The sequence below is a fragment of the Hippocampus bargibanti genome, linkage group LG04, assembly GCF_051943395.1.
Source record: "Hippocampus bargibanti isolate YZ-2025 linkage group LG04, ASM5194339v1, whole genome shotgun sequence".
Classification (NCBI taxonomy): domain Eukaryota; kingdom Metazoa; phylum Chordata; class Actinopteri; order Syngnathiformes; family Syngnathidae; genus Hippocampus; species Hippocampus bargibanti.
In genome coordinates this window covers 7,439,899-7,460,980 of record NC_142737.1, presented here as the reverse complement: position 1 = coordinate 7,460,980, position 21,082 = coordinate 7,439,899, and the positions used below count along the sequence as shown (strand labels likewise).

Genomic DNA, 21,082 nt, shown 5'->3' with positions numbered 1-21,082 from the left:
CGACAGCAGGAGACGGCAGCCAGCGCTGGCAATATTGTCATGCCAAGTGTATGGACACGTACACACACAAAGAAAGAAACAACGTGATATCTACCACAAAGCCAAGTTGTCAAAAAAACAATCATACAAACTCCCACATATAGAAGTTGTTGCTTCACATGTATGTACACAACGCACACCTACATACGCACATATACACGCTGATATACAGTGCACGCATCCTTACACACAGATATGCCAAGAACCTCATACAACTTCATCATCCAATGCCAACAGTTAGCAATGGCGTTTTGAACAAGGCCAATCTCAACAAGTGTGAGGGTGCATGTGTGCGCTGGTGTGTAAATGTAGTGTGTGCGTTGATGGAAATATGAATGTCATGTAACCAGAAGCTAAGGAATGGTCCGGGAAGAAACAGAACCTCCAATGTTCCACTGTCCGACTCCCTCCCTTTCCCCTCCTATCCAGCAGCTGAATGGTGAAATGTGTCTGCGACCATTCAGTTCGAGGGAGAAACAAGGAGACTTTTCACACTCATCTTAACACTCCGTTCAACAACTTTTATCTCCCATTGAAATCTCGATAAAAAAAAAAAAGTTCCGGGCTACACGGTTGGGGGGAAAAAAAAATCAAATCAAATTATAAATAAATAAATAAATAAATAAATAAATAAATAAATAAATAAATAAGAATAAGAATAAGAATAAGAATAAGAATAAATACAGAAATTGATACATATAAAAATTCTAAATAAATGAGTAAGATAAACTGAATAGATAAATAAATAGATAAATACATGACTAAATGAGTAAATAAATACACATTGAAAATAAATAAAAGAAAGAAATACATAAATAAATAACAAAATAAACACATAAAAAGTCTCAAGAAATAAATACAAATAAAATCAATAGATAAATAATAGATAAATATGTCGAAAAATAAATGACTAAATAAGTAAATAAAAAATTAATACAAATTAAAACTAAATAAATAAATAAATAAATAAATAAATAAATAAATAAATATTCAATGCTGATTTGGGACAATAAATATAATTGATAAATGGATGCTAACAGAACAACTATTGAATCAAAGACATAAATAAATCATCATGAATGAATACCCAACGACTCACACTTTTTTTAGTGACCGGGCCAGCCCACAAATAGCTGAATTTCACATCACATAGAAGAGAAATGCTTACTCGGCAGGAGTTGCCGTTTTTGTTACCACAAATGGGTTCAGCAATTCTCTCTGTATTGTCTTGATGTGAACAATAGCGTCGATCAACTGAAATTATTACACTTAAACTGTGACTTTTAATATATATATATATATATATATATATATATATATATATATATATATATATATATATATATATATATCAATAAAGTCAAAGTCAAAGTCAGCTTTATTGTCAAATATGCTAAATTAATTAAATTACTGTCCTCTCGGACCCAGCATGCAAGGCACTTATAATTACTTTAACAAATATAAACATGAAAACGGCAATTTGCCGGGAGAGGGGAGCCGCTGCGTGTTCACGCGCCGCCATCTTGGGAAAAATTTTTTGAAAAAATAACAAATATGACAACACAAAGACACAGAGTCATTCATTCTTCAGGACTTGCTGTACCCTCTTTGTGATGACATGAAGCAGTTCTAGTTGAAAGAGGAGAGGATCAAAGCATCCATGTCAGCAGTGGATCAGGGACGTCATGGTGGAATTTGTACGTCTACTACAATCTAAATGTTGAAAGCAAACACGAAGCTGGAGCATCCATTGACGAATATATATATATATATATATATATATATATATATATATATATATATATATATATATATATATATATATATATATATATATATATATAAATTTCATCATCGGGAAATGTGAGAGAAGCATTTATTTTCCCCACGGGGACGCAGCAAATTATACATAGGACAGTGTTCCAATCCTATGAACTATTCCACAACGTTGTCATTCTTGCTTGCTACTCACCATATGTCAATCAATTGAGGTCAATTCGCTGATTCGCCGCCATTCCCATTTCCAAAAGAAAATATGAGGGGGCTTCAATTTGAAAGGGAAATGCCTTGAATGGATGATGTAACCACCACGCTGTACATTCAGGGCCACTGTTTCGAGTAGATTGCCACAAAACTAAATCAGACAATCCTTTTTCCACCTTATTTCACCTATGACACTCTTTCTGCAGCTCGCTAGGTGCTGCTGTTTTGGTTAGCAACAGAGGACCCAACATATAACTTTTTCATCGTGTCTGCAGGCTTTGTCTAAAGTCATTATAGTTATTTTGTACGGGTTTTATTGTTTTTGTGACATGACACTTGTTTGAGAAAGATATTCATTTTACTTTGGCCAGCGACAGAGTCCAAAAGGCCTTGGTATTCCGATTTTTAACCGTGCAGAACTGACATGATATTTACCACTTGTTTGTTTTTCCTGGTCAGCAATATAATTCAAACATCCTCAACAACAGCAAACTTTTTTTATAACACCTCACCTAATTCAAGCTGCGCCTATTTTTTCCAGAAAAAAAAGACCAGGCATCTGTTTGAGGGTGACATTTCTTTTACTGAAGTAAATGATGCACGAAAACTGTTGAATGTCCATGGGTGGACAGCAACATCTACAGAATGACTGCCTGCTTTTTTTTCTGACAGCAAAGGGGAAAAAAGACAGCTTCTATTTGAAGGAGGCATTTATTTTTTTTGACGAGCGTTGCTGTGTGATGTGCCTTGAGAATCCTGAGGACAGAGAGAGAGGCAGAGAGATAGGCAGAGAAAGATATAGTCAGACAGAAAGATAGACAGACAGACGAAGACAGATATAGCTTGATCGACAGAGATTTACTGTAGAATAATAGACAGAAATATAGATAAACAGATAGGCAGATCGGCAGATCGGCAGATAGATAGATAGATAGATAGATAGATAGATAGATAGATAGATAGATAGATAGATAGATAGATAGATAGATAGATAGATAGATAGATAGATAGATAGATAGATAGATAGATAGATAGATAGATAGATAGATAGATAGATAGATAGACAGACAGACAGATACTGTAGACAGGTCTCACTTTACTAATATATTCAAAGTTCGTGCCATATCATTTTATTGACCTAGGAGCAGTCTAATTCCTGGGTCGTGTGGTCGAGTCACCTACTTCCATTACTCAACAAAGCAACTTTGTTTTTTTTTTGGGGGGGGGTTATTTTGGCCGATTAGTGGGGGGCAATCACGGTGGTTCCACACTGACGTCATTTAAGTGTAAAAAACGTGCAAATGGTTTGATTTTCTCGGCACTTTTAACACACCCTCGACAGAGAAAACCCTCCAAGTCAAGCGCGAAGGTCCGTTTCCGATCACCGCGTTTACCTTGGCCGAGTCCTGCATGGAGGAACCCCAAGAGGAGAAGAAGGACGACCGGCGTGGCGCACATCCACCTCCAGCGATCTACTAGTCCACTTCTCTCCATGTCCTCGGGAAAAAGAGGTCCGCTGTCAGTCCACGGGAAAGAAAAACAAACAAACAGACAAATGAAAAAAATCAAGGGGACGAAAAAAAAAATCAAAATAATTATCTCAGCTCTCCCCGTGCCGAACAGACAAAGCCAATAGAGGTGTTCTAATCCTAAACTCCAGAAAAGGTTTGTGGTTTTGTTTGAAGCGCGCGGAGTGAGTGGGGTTGGAGGGTCGATGTCACTTCCCTTCTCGCGTCTCTGCGCGCGGCTGGACTGAGCGCGGCGGCGGCTACCTTGCTTGCTTGCTACTCGCGAATCTGCGCTCACTCACTGCGAGAGAGAGGGGGGGGGGTGTATGTGTGAATGAGAGACAGAGAGAGAGAGAGAGAGAAAGAGAGACTAGAGAGATGAAAGAGAAACGGGGTGAGTGAGAGAGAAAGAGAGAGTCAGGGGGAGAGAGAGAGAGTAAAAGAGAAAGCGAGAGAAGGGTGAGAAAGAGCCAGCAAGACAGAATATGAATATATATATATATATATATATATATATATATATATATATATATATATATATATATATATATATATATATATATATATATATATATATATATATATATATTTAGCTTGTAGTCGACGTGCACATTACACCATGATGTCCCTGATCCACTGGTGGAAAGACTCTTTGATCCTCTCCTCTTTCATCTAGAACTGCTTCATGTCATCACAAAGAGGGTACAGCAAGTCCTGAAGAATGAATGTCTCTCTGTCATATTGTCTCTATGCTGTCATATTATTTGTTATTTAGTTTTTTTTGTTCTTTTGACTTCAAGACGGCGCCGCGAGAGTGGCTGCCTTTCCAGCAGCTCATGTATTTTGTTTTTCTACTTTCATTCCTTCCATCACTTTGCTGCTTTGAAATGTAAATTTCTCCACTGTGAGACTAATAAAGGCATATCCAATATATATATATATATATAAAGATAGACTGAAAAAGAGAGAGAAAGAGAGAGAGAGAGATTGTGAGAGAGAGAGTGAGAGAAAGAAGAGAGAGAAAGAATAGAGAGAGAATAGAGAGAGAGAGAATAGTGTTGAGCGAGAGGAGGGGGTAAGTGTGACAGAGAGGGACAGACAGAGAGCGAGAGAGAGAGAGAGAGAGAGAGAGAGAGAGAGAGAGAGAGAGAGAGAGAGAGAGAGAGAGAGAGAGAGAGAGAGAGAGAGAGAAGAGAGAGAAAGAGAGAGAGAGACAGACTGAAAGAGAGAGCAAGAAAGAGAGAGAGAGATAGACAGACACAGAGAGAGAGAGAAAAGGAAAGAATAGAGAGAGAATAGAGAGAGAATAGTGATGAGAGAGAGGAGGGGGTAAGTGTGACAGAGAGGGACAGACAGACAGCGAGAGAGACAAAGAGAGAGAGAGAGAGAGAGAGAGAGAGAGAGAGAGAGAGAGAGAGAGAGAGAGAGAGAGAGAGAGAGAGAGAGAGAGAGAGAGAGAGAGAGAGGAGACGTAGAGGGAGAGAGTGAGAGAGAAAGAATAGAGAGAGCGAGAATAGAAATGAGAGAGAGGAGGGGGTGAGTGTGACAGAGCGGGAAATAGAGACAGAAAGAGAGAGCGAGAGAGAAAGAGAGAGAGGGAGAGAGAGACTGAAAGAGAGAGAGAGAGAGAGAGAGAGAGAGAGAGAGAGAGAGAGAGAGAGAGAGAGAGAGAGAGAGAGAGAGAGAGAGAGAGAGAGAGAGAGAGAGAGAGAGAGAGAGAGAGAGAGAGAGAGAGAGAGAGAGATTGCGTGCGATTCTCTGCATGTCACCCTTCTTCTACTTCACCATTATTAACTATTATGTCACCCACTCAATTGATAATTCACACGTGTGGTCTGACTCGCAACTTGCATGAAAAAAAAACCCATAAGATACGACATGAACTGTATTTAAATTCAACCCCTTATATTTTCTTGACATTTTTAAAGACAGGAGTTCGAGACGCGTGCAGCACACGCGCATGGAGCGTGTGTACGTGCAGTTTTGCTGACTGACGACTGCTCCCTAACGGCCAGCACCGGAACACAATTGCACATTAGTGTGCAAGACCAGGCTTCCCTCTTAACTTGCAAACGCGGTATAATTATACGTTTTGTTTCATCAGCTAATGCGATCCGTGACACGAATTCAGCTTTAACGTGGGTAATAACGGACATATTTTTAAATGACACTGTTAAGAAAGAAGCTGATTAAATTGTAGAAATGTCAAGGCCCCTTTTTTATTCAGCACATTGAGGCTAACAGTTCACAAAACTCAATGAGATCAGGGAACAGGGAACAAGACATGAAAAAAGTAGATGAAGAAACCTCCAAAAGGGAGGTTTCCAAGATGTCGCCCGAGTAGGCAGCCGTCAGGAAGTGCTCTCACGAGCCTTGTTTTGGTTTTTTTTGGGTTGTTTTTGGTTGTTTTTGAATTTTCTTTTGTCACTTTGTGTCGTTGTGAGTCATGTGGAATGGATACGCATTGTTTTTTAGCATTTTTGGCTACGCCATTCATCAAATAGGAGACTGTGCTGAGCAGTTGTGCCTTTTCAGCAGCACGATTACGCCAGCACAGTTGTCGATTGGAATGGAATGTCGGTGTCATTTGATTATCATCGCTGTTAAGCTCTGGGATCATTTGCTTGCATACAGTATGTGGAAATGTCGCGGCTTGGAATTGAAGCGGATTTACATTGGACAGGAAATGTAAGACAATCTCTTTTCATTAATGGCTGCTACAGCTTCGGGTTTGCTTTCAAGATTTAGCTGGTAACAGATGTGCACATTCCACCATGACGTCCCTGATCCATTGGTGAAAAGGACACTTTGATCCTTTCCTTTTTCATCTGTAACTGCTTCATGGAACAAAGAGGGTGCAAAAAGTGTTTAAAATAAATGACTGCCTGTGTCTTTATGTTTTCATTATTTGTTATGTTGTTTTTCTGTTCATTTGACTTCAAGATGGCGCCGCGTGAGTGGCTACCTTTACAGCAGCTCCTGTATTTTGTTTTTTCTATTTCTTTCTTTCCTTTCCTCTTCTTTTCCTAACTTGTGAAATGTATATTTCTCCACTGCGAGACCAATCCAATGCACGGTTCTTCACTCCAGATTGGCCAAGCCGCAGTAGAAGCTGAGTCTGCAACATTTACCAGAAGGCATGATGCTGTACCATGTTCATTTTAACAACAGGTGAGACCATTTGATGGAATGAAGCGCAGCATAGATGCCTCCGGGGAAGTGGCTCTCACTCGAGACCTATGTTGCTTTCTCGCCACAGAATCCTCCACGGTAACACCCTCACTTTAGTCATGGATCAGTGGAAGAATGCTCGTTCCCCAATCGAGAGGTTTGTGGTTTGATCCCAAACCACTGGGACCGCGTTACCTCAAGCTAGGTACTGAATCCTCAGTTGCTCCTGACGCCGCGTCATCAGTAGGTGAATGTGGCAACAGTATAAAGCGCCTTGAGTACCCCAAGTGGGAAAAGTGCTTTATAAGCGACAGCCCTATTTACCATTTACCAGCCCATCAATATTTAACACACTCACAGAGCAGGAGACGGGGATGAGAGGGGAGGTGAAAGTAAAACAGGCCAAAATCCAGATGCCGGTGGGTGAGGCCAGGCAGCAGAATTTCAAATGAAATGTGCACTGTGAGCTTTTTAATGTTTTCACCCATGATATAAATGAAACAAAATTAAAAATTACAAAAATTATCCTTCTTACTACCACATTTCCGGTGTATAAGGCGCACCCAAAAGCCTTCATTTTCCTCAAAAGAGGACTCTGCGCCTTATACGCGGGTGTGCCTTATATGTGAAGTAATGTTGAGCCACAACAGGTCTCGCAACAACTGTCAACAGCCACGACTCCATTTCCCCCTCTCGAAAAAGTAGTGTGTAACCCCAGCCTCTACTCTATAGCGCCTTATAATGTGGTGTACCTTATATATTTGCCGTATATTATATATTTGGAAAACTTTTATATATTTCTATATTATATTTGGGAAACTTTTTTCATTCATTGAATGTGCGCCTCATATATGGAAAAAGTTAGAAAATACACCATTCAGTGGGGGTGCGCCTTATGCTCTGGTGCGCCTTATACACCGGAAAATACAATACATGTCATGCCCTGAAAATCTACAAAAAATTCTTGTGAACTGCTAAAATGCTAACAATTGATCGACCCATATGGATTATGCTATACCTACATAGTTATAATTATGATAACCATGGTAATGAGATAGGATGAAATGCTAACATGCAAACATATGCTATGCAAAATAAAACAGACTGAATAAAACAGATCCTCGTAATAAAGACTGAATAAAACATATCCTCGTAAATCGGTACATTGACTTCAAAAGGGAAACTTAAAGGACAAGCGACACCACTTTTTTGTTTACTAACTGCCATTAGAAAAATATTTTATAGCATTTAAAATACCCAAAACACGCAGGCTGATAGTTTTAGTCAAATGCAAAACACCAATAAAGATGAGTTGAAGTCACCAACTTGAAAACAAGACTTCCTGAATATCCAGCGCGAGTCTTAAAACGTCAAATATAGCTATATGCCGTGGAATCTTTGTAAAATACGCTCAGTAGAAGTCATTTCTGTCACGGTTTGCGAGGTGGTGATGGCGGGTGCGGATCCCAAGAAGCAGGCAGGAGTGAGTAGGAGGTTGTTTGACAAATTGTATTAAAATAAAGGTCAGCAGGAACAAAATGTAAAACATCAAAATCATCTGAATGGAAAAAATACAAAGTAGCAAAAGAACACCAAAAGTAAAAGTCCGCCAAGTTCAAAAAAACACATACACAATGCATGCAGCAAACAAGCAGCAAACAAACAATGAACCGGCACCGGATGATCGTGCCGGGTGTCCTTTTAAGTGTCAATGATTAAACGACCAGCACCTGCGAGGCTGCAGGCAGGGCTGACGTCGCTACCCGCTGGTCGCCAATCTGATCGGGACGACCAGCACCTGTGCAGGTGTAGGCGGGGCCGACAGTGCCCCCCGTTGGTCGCCAACCAGATCATGACAATTTCAAGTGATTTTACAAATTATGGACACAATTTGTCCGGAGGCGTCGGTTGTCCTTTAAGAATTATGCATCATAACCTGTCCTCACATATCGTTGTACTAAGGTATTTGAACACCTACACTGACTGTAAGTAAAGAATCTGCTTTAAATTAGACTGTCCTCACATAGTTTCAATAAAATGAGACCGAACAACATGCTAACAATTGTTACGCTAGATGATTGCAAGTCTACTGCCTGAGTACGAAAAGCCAGACCGAAAAGATTATACATCCATCCCTGTAATCAGGTAGCATTTCAAAATCCTAATTGGAAAAATCAAAAATGTTAATTCAAATCAGTCAGCAAACATTACCAAATCTGGAAAACGACACATTTTCTTCACACCTCTAATGTTACTCAACATTCATAATTCGCCATGCCCTTTGCTTTTTTTCTACTTATTTTTTGTGATACTCCAAAAACAAGGTGCAGGATCAGAGCCTACAGAGTTCTCTTCTCAATTATGTTTCCGCACAGTCATTTCGTTGCAGGCCGGGAAAGGCATCATGCATTGTAAATGGCCGTAGTAAAATATGCACTGGCTGCCATTTGTCATCGCGGCGGCCCCCGCGAGCCCGGCACGTCGTCACCGGCAGTCGCGGCGACCCGTCGGGACCTCTAAAAAGCCTTTTTATGCTGCCACTTTATTGGGAATGGGGGAAGCAATAAGTTAGGCGTGAAACATATGGAACGCTCAGATATGGATCAACACTCAGCCTTCATGAGCGTTCAGTGCCAACGGGGGACTTTGCGTTTTGCTTGCGATACTTGTAATTTGCTTCGTTCACATTGGGGCAAAAATATTGGTTTCATTACGCGGGTGCAAATATAAAACGCTCTGTCAAATTTCCCTGGAAATACTGTCAAGTGCTCGCCGCTAGAATGCAAAGTTCAGTGCTCGTGTCAGCTGTGAAGACCCAAGTACTGTAGTTCGAAAAGGAAGACCTCATGTCTTAATGGATACATAGAGGACAAACACAAACACACTTTGTATGATCATATAAAACAAGATTGAACACAGAAATCCCAGAGCAGGATTTATCAGGATTATACAACGTTCCCCGTAATTAATTACTTTTTCAATAATTGATTATTACGTAATGAGCCTGAGTAAAACGCTAATATCGAAATATACAAACTGACAAAGATGGCTTCTTAGGCACAGAAAGCCAGATCCATAAGCTTTATAGATCAAGCCCCATCGTCAGTTACATTTTCAAGGGCATTTAATTACACATGATAAAATGCTAGCAAACTGAGACTAGATGACATGCTAAATTGCTAACAGTTGTTTGAATTTTACATGCTATTTCATAAAATGAGTCTAAATAGAATGCTGAAATGCTAAATATTAACTAGCTGAGACTAGATCTTCTTTTCCTTTCAGCTTTTGCCTTCAAGGGGTAGCTAAGAGGAGATGAAATGCTAAATGGCCAAAAGTTGTTTGAATTTTACATGCTATTCATAAAATGAGTCTAAATAGAATGCTGAAATGCTAAATATTAGCCCGCTGAGACTAGATGAAATGCTAAATTGACAACAGTTGTTTCAACTTCATGTGCTATTTCATAAAATGAGTCTTAAGAGAATGCTAAAATGCTAAATACTAGCTAGCTGTGACTAGATGAAATGCTAAATTGACAACAGTTGTTTCAACTTTACGTTCTATTTCATAAAATGAGTATCAATAGAATGCTAAAATGCTAAATATTAGCTAGTGGAGACTAGATGAAAAGCTTAATTGCCAAAAGAAAAAAGGTCTCTCCATCATGATTATTTAAAACATGCCCGCTAATCAGGTACTCTGTGAAAAGGCGAGCAGGTTATAAATCTAATGCTAACTTGCTAACAGTTTGTATACTAGCATATTGCCAGCTATTAAACTTACAGCCAGATCCATATGAATTGTAGAGCTTTCTTTCAACAAGTTACTTTTTATTCTCAAAAGGCTAATGCAATTGCATAATTATTTTATAACCTCACTTATAGCAAGAGGAAGCAACCAGGATTCTGTGGCTGGACGCGAAGAGCTTACATTTACTCGTGATATAACAAGTTACCCCGAGGTCCCTGTTTTAATCATCGAATAGACTACGACAAATAATCACATCCAAAACTTTCCGCACTCGCATCCTGCCGACACGTGAGTGGATTAGCGGCCCAGGTGGTCCATGTAGACGTAGAGTGGGGGGATTTACTTGAAAAAAAAAAAGAGACTAGAGACCCTGTCGTTTAGCGCATCACCTCTAGCAAACAAACGAGGGATAAAATGGGGGGAAAAAATTGCACAGTATCAATCATTTGATGGACTTGAGTGGTTTGGCAGCTGTTCGTTTGACAGACAGAGAGACAGACAGGCAGAAAGACAGACAAGGGACATGTAGAAAAGTCATCTAATTGATTTGTTTTCTGAGGGACGCAAACACAAATAAACGCACACATATCTACAGTATATCTACAGTATATTTGGATTTCACACACGCGTACGCACACACACACACACACACACACACACACACACACACACACACACACACACACACACACACACACACACACACACACACACATATATATATATATATATATATATATATATATATATACGCACGCACACACGCGCACACGCACGCACACACACGCACACACCAAGCGGATTTAGCAGCGAACAACACATCACAGTGATGATAAATTGGATTGAAAAATCCCTTCCAGCATGCGACCTCAAAAGGAAGGAGTGCACATTTTACATCAAAATAATGTGCCGCTAATTGCATTTGTTTTCTCAACTCAACTGTATTTATAGGGTACTTTACAACGACGTATGTATGAAAAATGGTGTAAATGATGCAAATATAATATTGAGCAAATAAACAATATTTAAATTGAATAAAAAAGACAGTATAAATCTCAAAACAGTCAAATTAACATCAAGTCCGAGTCATGCCGAGTCAAATGCCAAAAAATTCAAAAGAGTGTGGGAGGTCATTCCAAAAAGCGGCATCAGCAACATAAAAGGCTTGAATCCCCGATGAACCTCCAGTTTACATAACAGCACCAGCTATAAAATATAAAATGACTTGGCTGCATTGAGAAATTCGAACTAAGCCACTTGAAGATATTTAGCCAAAGCAGGAATTGTCATCTGACATCATCGCCACAGTACGACGCCCCTGATTTGCTTTTATCACCGTAACGGAACACAGCGTAACGTATAACCATTTTAATGCGAGTTGAACCAAACCGTTTTTGCCGTCCGTGTGGGAATGCACACATGGCCGCCTTGATCCTCTGTTTTTGTTCTATTAGAGACTGATTCAATTCGCGATATCCACTGGCACCATCAGGAAAAGAGGCAATTTTCAAGCCTTTGTTGACTGCAAATCAAATCAAGTATCCCATTGAATGTAATTTCCCAAACATCCTCTGGAGGATTGAGCCGGAGGGTTTTTTTTCTTACCCCCCTCTTTCTTAATGGTAGTCCTGTAATAGTGCGCAGCGATGTAGATAAACTGCAGCGTTAATGTAGCATACGATAATGGTTTTAATAAACCTCCCATGTACAGTGGGTGATATGATAAGAAACATGATAAATCACAAATGAGGACGTCAATTTGACTGTTTTTTTAGTCCGCATGGAAATTCAAGAACAGTGGATCATATTAGTAGATTCACATAGCAAAGATCGACTTAGCATACTGGTACTGGGACGCTAAGTCACACAAATGCACACCTCTTTCGTGTTTTTCGATGATCTCCTTCTTCTGCTCGACTGTAATTTACTTTTGTGTCCTCTTCGGCTTAACACTAGCCTGTGGTGGGGTCTTTTTTGGTCCCAAAAAAGCAAAAGTATCCACTCAATAACAAACCACGTCTGCACTGAGTGCACTCAATGAAAGTGGGTGTGGCAAACTATTCCGCCAGCCATTGTGGCGCTCTGTGTGTTTCCCGAAAACTAGTTCGTATGCCAAGATTATATTTAATGTTCGTAAGGTGAAACGTTCGTTAGCTAAAGCGTTCGTAAGCTGAGGTATCACTGTAAAAAAAAAAAACAACGTCCCACAAAAAGTCAACTATGACCCGAAGAGAAAACCACGTGAGCGTCTTGAAATGATAGCGTGCCCGTCAAAGGACAACTGACACCTCCGGACAAGTTGTGTCCATAATTTGTAAAATCACTTCAAATCACTTCTACTGAGCGTATTTTACAAAGATTTCACCCCATATAGAACGCCCCAAACCGAGAAAGCAACACACAATGCATTTTGGGTACTTTGTTTGGTCTGAAAACGTCTTGTTGATCCGTGTTGATGGCGAAATTAGAAGAGAAAAACATAAATAACGCGATGGTGAATCGTCGTGTGTTGCACCAAGACTACTGTTTGATATTAGTTGACACAAATTCCCAGCAGACAATTCAGCCCATTTGCAACGGAGCTTGGGCGCCATCTTCTGCATTTTCTGGGCGCTACATTCGAGTCCAGACACCTCAAAATGACACAGAAGGACTTCTTTAATCGATTGCAAACATTTATGCTTTCCTCTTCAGAACTATTTGAATCATATTCACAACAGGATGAGTAACAAGAAAGCATCTTCTCCAAATCTGAAGCCATTGTTTTGATTCTCGAGCAAGGCAAGACGTCTTGGTGTGACGTCACGAACAAGGGGGCGGGACCTTCTGAAACTGAAACTTTCTGAGGTCATTTTAAAGTAGTTTTTGGACACTTTCAGTCATTTTTATTGGTGTTTTGCATTTGACTAAAAATATCAGCCTCTGTGTTTTGGGTATTTTAGATGCTATAAAACGCTTTTCTGATGTCAATTAGGAAACAAAAAAATGGTGTTGGTTGTCCTTTAGGTGTTGCCTGGTAAGCTCCGACTGGATGCTCCCAGACGAGGTGTTGCCACATTACATGCCTTGCTGCTGCTTGGCATCACGCCATTTTTCTTTCCTCCCCGGAGAAATCCTCCTACAATCTTTACACAAGACACTTCAATCCAAAGTGAAATGCCAACAAATTGCACAAAGGGACACCCATCAATACCGCAGGGAGAATTTAAACTTTAAAACCACCATGTCGGGGCCGTTGATTACCAAAAACAAAAAGCGACAACAACACGACAGGATAACGCAACGGCAACACCGACGGGCCCCGACAAACGCAGATGTGTTCTGTGAGCCGCGAGCACATAAGCAATTAATTCCGGTCCCTCTTCCTAGGTGTTAATTCTGCGGCAATCAGCCCGAGTGCTTTTTGATTAGCTCATTATTACCTCGCGCACACTCCTGGTAGCTCAAGTCACATTTAATTAGCATTGCCAACCCAGTGGTGACCAATATTGCTGCGATTAAATCATTAAGAAAAAGCTTCAGTTGGTGGACCCGTCCTCATTGTTATTAGTGGGGCAGGTGTGAGGGGTTAAAATATAATCTGCTGAAAAAAAATTAATAAATCAGCAAACATGTATTTTAACATAATAACAGAATCATAGGTTTACATAACTTTACTAATCCAATCCAATAAAATACATATTGATTTATATAGCGCTTTAACAACAGCTGAAGCTGTAACAAATCAGAATCAGAATACCTTTATTTGTCCCACAATGGGGAAATTTGCAGTCCACAGCAGTAATTTGAAAGGGGATGGGGTGGGGGGAGGGATCGGAAAACAAGATATTCTAATCATAGTAATCAATGAGGTGTGCGTTTGTGTGACTTATCGTATCAGTACCAGTATGCTAAGTCGACCATTGCTACGTGTGGCAAAAGGTGTTTCTGTGTTGTCTAAGCAACAGTCTCAGGCAATAGAAGAGGTTGAAGAAACTTCTGTCGATTTGGATTAACAAAAGTGCTTAACATGGACAACTTGTGTACCTAAAACAGTCTTCTTGTTTTCCTTTCGGCTTTTCCCTTAAGGGGTCGCCATCGCGAATCAGTGTCCTTCATCTAAGTGTGGTTTTGTGCATCCTCTTCTCTCACATCAGCTACTTTCATGTCCTCTTCGACAACAACCTTAATCATCCTCTTTGGTCTTCCTTTCGAATACACATGCTCTACCACACAGGTGTACAAGTCAAGGCCCGGGGGCCAAATCTGGCTCGCCAAATCATTTTATTGGGCCCGCGAAAGCAAATTAAAATTGTGAAATTGTATGATGCTTGCTAATGTCTGGACCAACATTTAAATTTGTCGTAAATAAACTGCAACAACTGTCATTAATTTTTACTTCAAATTTGAAAAAAAATAATTAGTCTTTACTGTATTATCCGATGTATAAGGCGTACCCAAAAGTCTTGCTTTTCTTCAAAAACAACCCTGCGCTTCAGACGAGGTGTGCCTTATATATATATATATATATATATATATATATATATATATATATATATATATATATATATATATATATATATATATATATATATATTCATATCTTATATTTGTAAAACTTTCTTTTATTAATTAAAGGTGTGCCTTATAGTCTGGTGCGCCTTATAGCAGTGTCTGGACACCAGGGCAAACAACTCTGAAAAGTTGCCTGCCCAGCCATAGAGTTGCCTGTACCATTTTTCACAACTTGAAACAAGACGACTAATCGTAAAAAAAACATTGTTGCAAAGTATTAAGGATTGATAATCCGAATATATAACAGAACAACACTTTAAAATTAAGTAATTGATGTACCTACCACAAATGCTCCCTTGCTTAATTTATCGTAAATATCCCTTGATGATGATTTTGCTCCAGTTGTCATTTGTCCATACACTCTTCGGCATGTTGCACAATGCAATGTTTGCATTGCGTTGTCTGCTCAAAGCCACGTGGACTCCTCTTTCCACGATGCTTTTAATGTACGTTTACGTTTTGTAGCATCATACATTTGGTTATCTTCTTTTCAATCTTTTTTCTGGGGCTGAGGTTTTGGCTTGATTTCTAACCACTTATCCATTTTTCTTGTGTTCTCTGTGCGTCTACTTTGGAAAAGGACATGCAAACTGTAAAGTGACCTTTTGAGTTTTGAAAGGCGCTTGTAAATGAAATGTATTATTATTATAAATGCACCCAAAAGCACAAAGTTATTCGATGCAGGCTTCTGATTGGCTGCCGAGTATGCAAATTGCCAAACGAACCAAAATTCCACAATTTCTAAACCGAAACAAAGATTTCGAAAACGGAATAAAGCAAACGTTTGGTTTGAAATATCTTTTTTTTGGTGAAAAAGTTGTCAGCCACCCGGGTGGAGACATTCTGTAATTTGTACGCCCGACGTAAAAGTCGCACGCCCGCGTCGTCCGGGCAGACGTTATTTCAGACACTGTTTATACATGGAAAAGGTTTGAAAATACACCATTCACCTGGGTGCGCCTTATACACCAGAAAATAATTTGTTGTACATCCCTGCTCTCACACAAACTCATTTTCCTCATATCCCCAAGTCCCTAGTCTGTTGACTTTGGTAGTGGAAATAGTATTTCCTGTATAAAGTGTATCAAATAAAGCAAGTTGATTCCACACTGCAGATTTTCCAAGCCAGAGCCAGATTGATGATGTTCAAACGGCAGCTGAAAGAGCTGCTGGGGATTGGAGCAAGAGCACGGGGACGACAGCTGATCTGACCCTTGACCTCACACCTCTTTTGGAATGTCAACACGCGCGCACACGCGTACGTCCTTGCAGAGTCCTGCAAGCTCTTACATGGAGTACACAAGTAAGTGGTAGGTGTGTTGCTTGTTTGTGTCTCTGCCACTCAGCGTCTGAAGGCCATCGCATCATGAACATCTGGATAAAATTTGCAGCCGTTCAAAATGAAAAATGCAGTTGCATGTTAGAGTCAATCAAAATGTACACAAGCTTCCACACAGCTAAAAAAAAATTGCGGTTCTGTGTGAGTCGAACAAAGCCAAGAGATAGAAATACAGTAAACATATTTTACAGCATTACTTAACCATATTTATATAATATTTTCCTGTTCATGAAATAGCAACACTTTTAGAGTTTCACTCTAAAAAAAGCCAATGTGCCAAAATGTGTTAATTCCAGTGCCGGGGTTTTTGTCATTGTCACTGGAATTGCAGGACACACAGAATACAGGTAACATCCAACTTAGAACCAGCTCGACTTACCACACGTAGTTACGACCACAATGACCTCCATTTTCAAAATTTTTATTCTACGCCTGGAACTGCAACGCGCTAGCAGGTCGGCAACGTGTTCGACAATTTTGGTCAGCCAGCCAGCATCACACTCTTGCACAGCAATCGACTGTGTGATGGCACCAAAGGGGGGAGTTTGCGAGTCATTTAGCCTCCGAGTCTCTATTCAACATTTTGATTGATTTCGACTTACGACCATTTTGACTCGTCTTAAGTCGAATGTTACCTGTATTGAGTTTTAGGACCATATAAACATTTAATACAACGTTTGAAACGTTAGGAATGATCTGAGCTTGAAATGGGGGGGGGGGCCGTACCGCCCCACATGGAAGGGAAAAAACATTGACAGGTTGGACCAGCGCTTAATCGGCACCCCCCGCAAGAAAAAACAAAACCCCAAAAAAATCAGGAATGGCAGCAAATGAGTTAATGAGTGTGATGAACTTGTGAAGGATAAAATCCTAAAATATGATGATTACATTTATATTTTTAAGGATATCTCACAATCAACATGCTGTGGAGCCCCAAACACACAAGACAAGGAAGGACTTTACAGCAGCAGGGTCGCGCTAAGTCGCCACAAAAAGTTTCTTTCATGTTGAGGGCAATTGATGAGCCGAGTGAGGCACGCGGATGAAAAGCATTACTGTGGTATTTTGCAAATCTTATCTTTAAAACGGCAACTTTGAGATCCCCCATGACCCCTCCCTGCCTTGTTTTTGCTTCAAATGAATAGCAGACGTTTCTTAACTTCGAACCTGAATTGAATGGCGGCAATGGTTTGCGACAACTCCAACAATAACAGATTTGAAATTGATTTAGCGGCGTTGCATGACAACACATTGAAAAAAATAATACATTATACAAAATGTATACATTGTAATCTTCTTATAATTTATGTATTTTTTATTAATATGTACATACAATTGTTTCGATATATGCATGTGAAGCTTATTTTCAATGATTAAACATTGAATTGTTTGCTTATTTTAGTTCATAAAATTCCACTTCATGTCAATAATACAAATACGAAAATTAAATCAAATGCAAAAGAAAGTGAGATTCAATATATTATTAAATGAACGTGAAAGTGGGGCGGAAAATGTTTTTTTTTTTTTTTTTTTTGGGAAATACCAAATTTAAAATTTTAAAGTCAGCAATTAATCCCAAATTGACTTGTGAAAAAAATGTTCACACGTCCAATCGTTTTCAGTATGTTACAGATACGCAGCAACATACATGATGAACTGATTTTTTTTTTTTTTTTTTTTTGTGGCACTTAAGTAGATATATTTTGTTGCTCTGTGTTTAGAGGCCAGATGCCACCATATAGTGATGGTCAAGGGCCCTCGATTGTTAGAATTCCTTCCTTGATGCATTAAATATACAGTGATACCTCAGTTTACAAACTTAATTGGTTCCCAGAAAGTGTGTGTAAGGAGAAAAGTTCATCATTTCTCCACTGCGAGACTAATGAAAGGCAAATCCAATCCAATCCAATCCAATCCAATCTGCCGAACATTTATTTTCTAAGAAACCATTACAAATTAGAATAATCCGTTTCCAGGTCCCCATAAAACATAATTTTATACTAAATAGGCCTTAAAACTATACAAATACACCTTATTTTATGTATCATAAATTTGCTATTGGATTGTTATGAAAGAAATAAACTGTACTGTATAATAATAAAGTCAATTTCTTTACCTTTGTGGCGGTCGTTGATGGTATGCTTCTTGATGATAACCGAGTGAAGTTGACGTGCTTTCTCGGCAATAATACCCTCACCCACACTGTCCCATGCAAGCTGCCTTTCGTTAATCCAAATCAACAGAAGTTTTTCAACCTCTTTTATTGCCGGAGACCGTTGATTAGACGACACAAAAACACCCTTAGCCACATGTAGGTCGACTTAGCGTACTGGTGCTGGGACGCTAAATCACACAAACGCACACCTCGTTCGTGTTTTTCGATGATGTCCTTCTTCTGCTCGACCGTAATTTTCTTTAATGTGTTTGTCGGCTTAACACTAGCCTGTGGTGGGGTCTTTTTCGGTCCCATAATAGCAAAAGCACTCCACACGACAACAAACCACGTCTGCACTCAAAGGGGGTGTGGAAAACTAGTCCGCCAGCCACCGTGGTGCTGTTCGACCGTGTGGTTTGGTGTTCATCCTCCGAAAACTAGTGCGCAAGCCACTGTGGCGCTGTGTGGTTTGTTTTGTCTGCCGAAAACCAGTTCGTATGCCAATATTATATTCTCGCAACTGTAATGTTTGTAAGGCAAACAGTTTGTTAGCTAAAGCGTTTGTAAGCCGAGATATCACTGTACTATTACATTGGCTTTCAAAATACAAACAACGATATGTGAAGAAGCGCCTTCACTGTAAATCTTACATTTCATGTCACTCCATCACCGCCATTTTCCTTTCCCCCGTCAGGGGGTCTCTAATATGTACTGGCTTACTGGGAATGCGCTCGCCACGGCAGTCTACCTGACGGAGTAAGTGTAGGCGACCTTTTACATCGGAGCTGTGAAAAAAAAAAGAAGAAAAGTGCTTTTGGCTATGGAAGCTCAGGAGAATCGCAGTAATCCCCAACTGAGCAATATTACCTGACCAAATATGTAAATTTGCACTTGATACTATCTCCAGGATATCCAACTTCTAATTAGACTTTATTGCCTATTAGGAGCACGAGCTGGAGCGTTTAACAGCTTTTTTGAATGGGGGGCTTTCAAGAGGCGTGGCTTCCTAATTGTCCCCTTCAATATTTCCAAAGAACAGCTGAAGAGCGGATATGAGAGGAGCGGCAGGTTGATAAAAAGGACAAACATCTGTTGCAAGTTAGACACGCCGCAACAATGCAACGAAACACAGCAACGCGTCACTTGTTATTGACGCAGCCAAAGAAAACAAAATGGTATTTTCCTTTTTAGATGCCACTTGGTTTCTTTCGCGACAAGCTGCAAGGAAGCGGGAGAGTGATAGCGGATGTATCACGGAAACAATTAGAGATGTAAACACATCTGGGCGCAAAATTGGACGGGATGTAGATCGCAGCGGTACAATGGTACTTGAAGAATCACAGTTCGGAACATATCTTGGTGGTTTTCGAAAATGGCGGTTTGGCTCATATTCAGTCCTGGAAGCGAACATACTGGAAAATATGAAAGTAAAAAGTCGTTGAAAAAAATGTGAAGATTTGAAAATGAGCAAAATGTGTTGTTTTTTTTTTTGTGGGGGGGACTTTTTTCAGCAATATGCTTTCACAACAAAGACAGTACAAGTCAACTTGCGTTTTCAGCCACTTGATCACTATTTTGCCAAATTAGTGTACAGTGATACATCGGTTTACGAACCCCTTGGCTTATGAACTTTTCAGTTTACGAACGTTGCATGTATGAAAATTTTACCATGGCAGACAAACTATTTTTTGGGATACACACGGAGCTGCCACAATGAGTGTGTGTCGTTCACGAACAAGCCCGTTCTAACAAGAAAATGGCCGACTGTTTTGTCCTCTATTCCCCGCCCCCAGTCTTCGGTTAAAGCCACGTGATTGGTCAAGAACGCAGCAGTGAGGAGGTGGGCGTTACAGACAGAGAGAGAGTGAGGCCTTCTCCAAAAAACAAAATGGCGTCTTCGGTTAAAGCCACGTGATTGGTCAAGAATGCAGCAGTGAGCCGAAAAAATGTTTACCCCGCCATTAAAGAGACAGGCAGACGAGAGAGAGAGAGAGAAAACACACACACACACGAAAGAGGAGACGACAGAGCTTGAAACAAAAAAGCAAAAGTGGAAAAAAGGAAATGGTGAGAAAATGGAAAAAAAACTGTGAAATTTGGACTCATTTCAACTTTGATAGTTCAAAAGCAGAGTGTAGACTGGAAGGTTAAAATATCCCATCAATCAGCCTACTCAAATAACCCGCATAATCCATCTGTACACTTGATGCAAAAAGCTATCAACCCAGTTAAACAGAACACAATTGATCAGGAAAAAGGTAAAATTATCGCAGAGAAAGCACCTACAAGGGATCATTCCTCAAGATGGTGAAAGAAGGCAATGTTCCGCATCAAGTGTTGAATGCTGATGAAACAGGCCACTCCATTCCGTCAATCCATCAACAACCATCACAAAAAATAAAACGACTTTATTATATAGTACAGTTTATTTCTTTAATTATAATACCACAACACATTTATTATACATAAAATAAGGTATATCTTGTGTAGTTTAAAGGCTTAGAAAATTAGAAAGTATAAAATTATGTTTTATGGGGAATTGGGAACGGGTTATTCTCATTTTAATGGTTTCCTATGGGA

The 21,082-nt window shown here is 39.7% G+C and overlaps 1 protein-coding gene across 1 annotated transcript in view; it reads right to left on the bottom strand.

The window, feature by feature from the left end:
* The window catches only part of LOC148898860 (netrin receptor UNC5C-like), a 215,406-nt gene extending 211,597 nt beyond the window's left edge, over positions 1-3,809 (bottom strand). Inside the window, exon 1 of the mRNA XM_088993796.1 lies at positions 3,417-3,809. Within this exon, the coding sequence (XP_088849922.1) occupies positions 3,417-3,516 (100 nt within the window). The 5' untranslated portion in view covers positions 3,517-3,809. The remainder of the gene's footprint in view (positions 1-3,416) is intronic.
* Positions 3,810-21,082: the final 17,273 nt, after the last annotated feature.